This window comes from Theobroma umbraticum, unplaced genomic scaffold (assembly GCF_002168275.2).
Source record: "Theobroma umbraticum cultivar Fairchild unplaced genomic scaffold, ASM216827v3 scaffold_20.0, whole genome shotgun sequence".
Lineage (NCBI taxonomy): Eukaryota > Viridiplantae > Streptophyta > Magnoliopsida > Malvales > Malvaceae > Theobroma > Theobroma umbraticum.
In genome coordinates this window covers 5613078-5621849 of record NW_018397266.1, presented here as the reverse complement: position 1 = coordinate 5621849, position 8772 = coordinate 5613078, and the positions used below count along the sequence as shown (strand labels likewise).

Here is an 8772-nt window from a genome sequence, read left to right as displayed (position 1 = left end):
ATATCCTGCTGGTTTGGTGGACTAAAATAGGAAACAGTGAATATGCGGTAGAGATAGGACCATATATAGGGTTGCCGCTAAATTGAGGTGGAGCTTCTTGAATCCTAGTCAGGCTTTGTGTCATAATATTAAGGTAATCTGTCAGAGGTAAAATGCTAATGGAGTTGCAGTGTCAAGGATGCATGTGTTGTTCTGTTACACCATCGGTTGCATGGCGATGCCTTGTTTAGGACAAATTCACCTTTATAAAATTCTAGAGGTAAGAAATGCCATTTTTCGTTGGATGATGAAAACTACAGCCAAACACCATAGGAATTGGATATAACCTTTGAAATATTAGTTGCTCAAAGGGAAAAATCCATCATGAGGTTTGTTTTTCAGTTATAGACGTATAAACCAAGAGCTTCAAATGATTACCTTTATTAATATCATAATCTATTCTCATTAAAAAAAAAAGGCTATAATTGATCAACTTTCATGGGTGCATCAAATTGTCAAATATCTTAATTATTACATTCTTCAAGTATAGATACACAAAATCATATAATTGTTGGAGCAGCCTTAATGCTGATTGAAACCGAAGGAACAAACTTCTATTTTCAGTAAATTTAGGAGAAGAAGAAGAAGAAGAAGAAGAAGAAGAAGAGAAGGATCGATGAAGAAGATAGCTAGCTAGCTTGCCTTACTTGATACCTGAAATGGAAAACAGCCGAAAGCTGGAGGAAAATTTGTAGCACTACGTAGAACATGAATATGCTAGGTTCAAATTGATAAGTACATAATTTAGAAGCCCATCTGTCGTTATAATAAGGTAATCTGTCATAAGCAAAAGCGATATACTATGTCATCTTCTTGTACGTATTTGTAAATGTTACTTTAAGTTTGGGCATGATCCTCCCATCTTTAAGTCCTATTTAAAATCCTTGTATGTTTGAAAAAACTTAATAACAAGACTTGGCAAGTAGTCTCTACTTACCAATCCGGTGGACATTTCAGGCCTTCTAAAGTGCTCAACCATTTAGAACCAACCAGATGTCAAACTTTGAACCTGGAACGATCCATTTTATCGACATCTCACTTCCTTTCCATAATTTATCCTGAAATTAACCTTTTAGAAGAAAGATCAGCAAAAGACAAAATGGGTCAAGTTTAGTTGCATCAAAATGGGGCCACAACTGCCAATTACCATATACTTTGGTAAAAACCAGATAATATTTGCCTCAGGGCATAGCTTAGAAGAGTGTAAACATTTTTTTTTTTAGCAGCAGCTCTTCCCCTTGATAAGAAGAGGCAAAAGAAGCAAATAAACAGAAACATCTATCCCTGGTTTAGTTTGGAGAAAAGCATCTTAATAGCAGTAAACAGCATTTTGTCAGAATTTAAGAGCGTCTGTAAGAATCTATTCAATCATATAATACTATCTTGAATGTAGACACGAAACAAATTATTGGTATCTTATGCCCCACATTGGTGTTAAAATGAAATCATTATGGGCCAATCTCTTACTTTGTCATTTTCATAACAACAATAATAATATTTTGAAGATTTTTAAAAATAACGAGGGGTGGTTTGGAAGAAAATAATCATAGAATCCGGCACAAAAACAAATGAATGAAAGCACCTTCTCAACGGCTACCCTCAAAAGCAAAACAAAGAAAATTGGAGGGAGAGATGGTAGCTTCCATTTCTTAACCAAACCAAACACAGCCCACCATTTCCCATCGAAAGGTAAGCAAGCAATACCAACTTTTTCCTCTCATCTGCTTTTTCTTTTCCTTCAAGTACATCTTTCTTTCTCTCTCTCTCTATCCAAAATAGGGTTGTTGGAAATATGTTGTTGAGTATTCTCTAAATTTAACTTCACTTGCTCCATACGTACACTTGAGGAGATTACTGTACTCTGTAACATCTTAGTTCTTTATGCACATCCTCAGAAGCATTTCCATTTTCTTCATATTGTTCAAGCATTAACTTCAAAACTCATTACAAAAATTGGGCTAAACTTGATCTTTTCATCTCCTCTCCATCATCTGTCTTGTGACACCAAGCAATTTCTCATAATTGCAAAGGAGACATGAAACTAGACTCTCTCTCTCCAATTGTCTGTTTCATGTAATATAATCTGTCAATTCATCATCAAAGATAGATAGATCGACCCAAGGAAGAGACAATGCCTTTCAGGTTAGTATCAGCATGGAACAAGCGCCGGAGAAGCAAGTCCCAGGATCATACTGACCCTTGTATGTATTCACCTTCAAGTGATAACCAGTTCATCCCTTGACAGTGGCTTTTTTATGTTCCTTCATATTACCTACCTACTTTTCAGGGATTTATAAACCAGCAGCGTATTGGCAAATTGAGGATCAAGCACCACGGCCAACTAAAAGACACCATGGATCATCAGTTTTCACACTGAAGGAGATGGAGGAGGCAACATGCTATTTTAGTGATGAGAATCTATTAGGGAAAGGAGGATTTGGCCGAGTCTACAAGGGCACTCTGCGATCTGGAGAGGTATTTATGATTTTCGTGTTGTTTTGGAATAGGATGCATGTTCCATGAATAAATTATGCTACCTCAATAAGTCAGTCACATCATTTATAGTGCTATCCTGAACAAGTTTAAGAATTTTCATTTAATTAAAAACTTATATTATAGGAGTAATCAACCAAAAAGAGTGATAGAAACATACAAAAGCTATCTTCTGTTTCTGAAGGTTGTTGCAATCAAGAAAATGGAGCTGCCACCATTCAAAGAGGCTGAAGGAGAACGTGAGTTCCGTGTAGAAGTTGATATCTTGAGCAGACTGGACCATCCAAATCTGGTTTCCTTGATAGGGTATTGTGCAGATGGAAAGCACCGGTTTCTAGTCTACGAATACATGCAAAAAGGGAACCTGCAAGATCACTTAAATGGTTGGTTTCACTCAAATCTGTTTCCAATCTAATGCCTAATCCATTTTACATCTATCAATCTTAAACTGCTCAATAGGTATTGGGGAAACAAAAATGGATTGGCCTTTAAGGCTCAAAGTGGCACTTGGAACAGCCAGGGGACTTGCTTATCTCCATTCTAGTTCCGCTGTTGGAATTCCAATAGTTCACAGAGATTTCAAGTCTACCAATGTTCTTCTAAATGCCAACATTGAAGCAAAGGTGAGAGACATAGATACTTTGCATGAAGCATTGACATTATAATGCATTTGTAACTAAAACTCAATTTGCTACTCTTCACAGATATCAGATTTTGGACTTGCCAAACTAATGCCAGAGGGTCAGGAGACTTATGTGACTGCCAGAGTCCTTGGCACATTTGGCTACTTTGATCCTGAGTATACATCAGTATGCATCTTCATGTTACAAAAGTTTTCCCTACACTTTTACATGATTTTGCTAATGTTTGAAGAGTTTTCAATATTGTTTTATCAAATTCTTTGTTTTTCAACGACTATTGTATGTTAAAACTATTGAGCTTCATGCATTCTAACCTTCCTGGGTCTATGGGACATGCAAAAGAACTAGTTAAAAACGAAAATTTAAGAGTCATTAATCTTACCAAAATTGCAGAAGGATCATGGAATGCAAAAACTACACAATTAGGCAGTATGTGTTGACCAACACAATTATATGCATGTAAAGTGTCTGGTAACTCAAATATTCTTGTAAACATAAAACATAGAGATCAGAGAGTAAAGACATTTACAAGAGAGTTGTTAGCTTTGTAGGAATGAAGGTTTTCCATTATGAATTTATGGATTTCTAGGTCAAAATTTTCCATTATACGTTTTGTTTGAGACTTTCAGGGTGCTATTTTGGTTTGCTGAGTCAAACATAATCCATATATCCAACAAAGCAGCACAATCAGCCTTAAGAAGGGTTTGTAAACTGCAATTAAATCACTACAGTTTTACCCAACCCTAAAAACAAAACAAGAAGAAAGAGTTAGGAAGATTATACAGAGCCAAGATACGTTGGCAAAATATAGATCTAACCTTCCCATCCACCAACACTTAAAATATGTGGGTTTGCTTCCAGCCACCAGCTTTGCATTCAATGCTATAGATTATTTAATACACTATATATCTTTTCATGAATTGGTTAAACAACTGGGTAGTTTAATTCACTTGAAACAAACATCTTAAATTTAGTGAAACCCTTATAATTCCAAAAGTAAAGAGAGAAATCACCTTATCCATACCATGCAGTCTAAGTTCCAATCAGTAACAAATGGGATAGTCGGATTTCTATATCTGAATTTTTCTCTTCTTCCAAATAAAAATTACTGATAAGTATAAAATACACGAAGGTGATCCTTTACAAGCAAATATCTCATTCTTCAACCTTCAATATAATAAAATAATATGAGATGTCAGATTTTGCTCAACTAGATTTAATTAGCGATAGCAAGTATGGTCTTGGTTTTTCATTTGTCTTCTCTGGTGACAGACAGGAAAACTAACTGTACAAAGTGATGTTTATGCATTTGGAGTCGTTCTTCTAGAGCTTTTGACAGGACGCAGAGCTGTAGACATAAACCAGGGACCAAATGATCAAAACCTTGTAATCCAGGTATGTAAAAACTTCTCATTCAAACAGTTTGTGACTCAAGTTTCAAGGACTTCAGCATAGTAGGCAGGGAAAATGAACTAATACGTGGGTGGTCCATGATTCAGGTTAGACACATACTGAATGACCGGAAGAAGTTACATAAGGTGATCGATCCAGAGATGGCTCGAAGTTCTTACACCATTGAATCTATAGCTATGTTTGCAAATCTGGCATCACGCTGTGTCCGTGTTGAGAGCAGAGAGCGGCCCTCAATGCCAGAATGTGTAAAAGAACTCCAACTGATTTTCTGTACAAATGCGAAAGGCCTAGGTGTGGCTTTTAGGATTGGTTGAGGAATGCGGATGTTTTACCAGCCGTGAAACTGTAACATATCAACAATAAGGATCTTCCAAACTATGACCAAACACTATTACCATGGCAATTTGATAAGAGGCAGGGAAAAGAAAAAAGGTATTTGAGTTATATATGAGTCAAAACAGAAGAAATTTGAGTAGGGTCATATTGAGAGTGGTTTCATGGAAAAATAACTATTGGAGAACTGAGAAAACAGAAGTGATCATAGTTCTTCATATGTTTAGTTGCTTTTTTTTTTTTTAAATACCTCAGATGTTTAGTTCTAGTCTAGCATCATCAGTTTGTTTGGTAATGTTTTGCTTAGTGCAGCTAATTCTATGCATTCTATAGTGTATAAACACAGTGAAATAATAAGTATTCTGCACCAAAATAAATAAGAGAACAAATAGTGCTCTTTAATTTCATTTGCACCAACAATAACCAAAGCTCACTCAAGGATGTTTCCTTTTCTCCCTTTCCTGTTCATAAGTTCAAGCTCAAAAATCTGAAATCTATAAATCCCAGGTAAACATAGTTGGAGAGATAAATACAGAAAATTACAAGTTTGTTTAAGACCATAATTTGACAAAAAATAACAAAAGCAATGCCTGATGCAATTTACCTTTAAAATGTGCTCTACCATGCACATGATAAATTAAAAGCAAGGATATTAAGAGAAGCCATCAAATTCCTAGTAGGAAATCCACTCAAATGGATGATCTTAGCAATCTGGTTGAACAACATTAGGGACCTGGAAATCCCAATTCATTAAAAGAGACAATGCAGGGAACAAATATAAGAATGAAGTCATCTTCCCAAACAAGCAGCAAAAATTAACAGCTGTACAATAGTGATTAACAAGAGAAGAGGGAACAAGAGTTTCAATAGAGCATGATAAACATACGGGTTATATGCGTGACTGTAACTGCATGTAGCTCAAAAGATTACAATTACAGAATGATTTCAACTTATCCATTTATGAGGGAAGTTCCTCACCAGAGTCTGACATATCTGATTCTGCTAAATTGTTAAAAACAGGAAGTTTCTTGCGCATCAAGTGCTTACGTCTCTGTAATGTCAACAGGATAAAGATACTATCTGTCTGAAGAACATTGTATCCTGCTTTTATGTACATGTTGAATGGAGCCTCATCAATCATTCTGCAATGCAAGTACACCTCTTTTGAAGAAGTCATTTGAGATATTAGTTCCTCACTTGCCTTGAGAAGATGCCATCCAATGCCCCTCCTAAATGATTTCAAAAGCAGACACCAAGAATTTTAATTACTAACAAAAAGGCCACATATTTAAACTGAACAAGTAGTGCCGAGAAAATTTCTGTGTAAGTACATGCCATAAGAATAATCAAAATACAAAAAAAACAAAAAAAATTGGAGCAATGATTCAGGATATAGCAAATATCATTGGGCAGCACTAAACTAGTCAGCCTCTTGATTCTAAACTCAAACTAGAAAACTTCTGAACATGCAGATTATACAAGGATTCATAGAGTTAAGAAAAATCAAGCATTGAGAAAAACTTTAAGATATAACAAATAAATCAGAATAAGTTAAATATAAAGAATCTAGTGGCTTGTCTACTAAACTCTATCACTGAAAAATTCCATCACAAATTAAATAGATGAGATCTGAACTACCCTTTGACAGTCTTACAGCATTATTTAATCAATTTTCTTTCCAGACTTAGCAAAGTGTAAATAGTAAGTCCTGCAGCTCAAATTTTTCCCCCTAATTAGAGCCAAGAAAGGCCATTTCCAAAGATTTTCCATTAGTGAATTATCACTGGAGAAAAAAACTGACAAATGAATAACTCAACCTGAAGTGAGAGCATATTGACTATAAGAACAGCTTCTTACTCCTACGATGGCTTAAACATTACAAATCCTTTATGGTCTTTCACTTAGTGCTTAACCTACTAATAATCTTGAACCTACTAAGGGTGTAACAGAACTATACAAATGAAAAACTCAACTTGGAATGAGAACACGTTGAACACAAGAAAAAATTTCATAGTCATCAGATGACTTTAGCATTACAAATCCTAAGTTGTCTTTCATTTAGTTATTGATCTATAATTAATCTTGGCCCCACAAAAGTGTGTAAAATTACAAATCAAGAAGTCATTATTCCCCTCCACTAATATCCATCAAATCAGAAATTAAAAAAAAAAAACAAAAACAAATAACCTTATACCTTCTGAGCTGCTTTGTGACTGTCATGTTACAAATATAAGGCGAATTCTTGGGAGGGGTAGGTGAAGGAGGAGAAGAGTTAGCACCCCTTTTGTCAAGGCAAATTTCCACGGTCCCAGCCAGTTCCTCTCCTCTCCGTCCATTCTCTCTATAAAACCCAACAAGAGTCACAGCATGTGGCATCACAGCTCTTCTCTCAATCAAATACTGCTTGACCAAGAACCTCAACAAAGCCTCATATCCCAAAGGCATCAACATTGACTCAGCAAATGACTCGGCCAACAACCCAACAGTCAAATCCATCTCCTCGGCCCTCATGGCACGAACCCACAACGACCCAGATTCCAACTCTTGAAGATAAACAAAAGACTCCAAAGCTTTGAGCTTTTCAAGCTCTTCATTGGTTAAAAAACGGCTTCCCCTAAAAGGGTCATCAAGAAAGGAGTAGTGCTGAGCTGGCGTAACTGAGTTGGTGGAGGAAGAAGAAGGGAGAGAACATTTGAAATTGTAACGGTCAAGTTTGTGGAGAGACAGAAGAGGGTTTCTGGAAGAAGGAAAGGGAAGGCCTTTGGTGGGGTTAAGGTGGGTATGTAAGTGCTGTTGTCGGGGATCTAAGTAAGGAGATAATGAAAGTGCTGCAGCTGCCATAGGAATAGGAGAGTGTTTGTTCTCTTTTTTCTGTTTCTGTTGACTTATTTGAGATCAGAAGTTGATGATGAGATAAATTGGGAACAGTATCGTATAGTCATTAAGCAAAATATTTTAACTGAATGTCTTCTTTTCTTTGTGAAATTGTCGCTTTTCCTTTTTTTTTCATTAAAGGTTTTATCTTTGTGACTTTGGGCCACTGGCAGAATAACAGACAGACAGACTGCTGGGTGAGTTGAGATGAAACTAGTCAGGAACTAAATCCAGCGATGCTGTTTGAAGGCACGTGTTGTATTACAGCAAAAGGTGTCGTGTCTTCCTCAATTTTCTGATTTTTCCTTGAGGACCTGGACAGGACAAAGGGTTTTTTTTTTTCCCCGTTCTTGTTCCCCAATTTTTCCTGATGAACTTGAACAAAGCCAGATCCAAAAGTTATACTAGTACCACTACACGAATATGACGGGTGGCTGCAGTGGGCTACTGAATCCATACCGTACTTTTTGGTGACTGCAACAGTAATCCTTGGATGAAAGTTTGCTAATGTCACAAAGGTTTTAAGAAACTGTTGGAAACAGGTTTACCTGGCAGTGGGAGCCAGAAAATGTGTGACTCACTTTGCAAAAAGCTTTTGAATTAGCTGCAAAAGCAGATAACATTGGCTCAACAAAAATCACCTTGTAGTTTAATGGTTGGATATATTCCCAATCTTGCCCTTTAAAATAAAGAATTCTCTTCTTTTCCTTCTTCGTCCTTGGTAGCTAGATGGGGAGTCTGCGTGGCCAGAACTCGCCATCGAGGCTCGATTTGACCTCTTGATAAATGGCCTAAAATGGCCTTGTAAGCTTCAGACCTGCCTTGTCGAAACTAGGATCGATGGCCCTGTCCCCGGCGGCCGCTCATTCCTCTTTTGTCTCCACTCTCTTTATGGTGTTTTCCATTTTCTAAAAGGGCAAACAAAATAAGGCTAAAATGGGATAAACAAACATTGTCTTTACCCTTGGTAGTCTTTGTG

The 8772-nt window shown here is 36.6% G+C and overlaps 2 protein-coding genes across 2 annotated transcripts; one reads left to right on the top strand and one right to left on the bottom strand.

Moving 5' to 3' along the window:
* The first annotated feature begins 1014 nt into the window (after positions 1–1014).
* Positions 1015–5321, top strand: LOC110423290 (Protein kinase superfamily protein). Its single transcript, XM_021437474.2, has 7 exons — positions 1015–2240; positions 2327–2514; positions 2717–2915; positions 2992–3155; positions 3237–3341; positions 4446–4568; positions 4673–5321. Exons 1-7 carry the CDS (start codon positions 2171–2173, stop codon positions 4898–4900), a joined length of 1077 nt encoding a protein of 358 aa, XP_021293149.1. The 5' UTR covers positions 1015–2170; the 3' UTR covers positions 4901–5321.
* A 402-nt stretch (positions 5322–5723) lies between these two features.
* On the bottom strand, positions 5724–8434 carry LOC110423291 (Acyl-CoA N-acyltransferases (NAT) superfamily protein). The gene is made up of 2 exons (XM_021437475.2): positions 7114–8434; positions 5724–6148 (listed from the first exon to the last, which is right to left on the bottom strand). The coding sequence occupies exons 1-2, from the start codon at positions 7758–7760 to the stop codon at positions 5878–5880; spliced, it is 918 nt and encodes a 305-aa protein (XP_021293150.1). The 5' UTR covers positions 7761–8434; the 3' UTR covers positions 5724–5877.
* Positions 8435–8772: the final 338 nt, after the last annotated feature.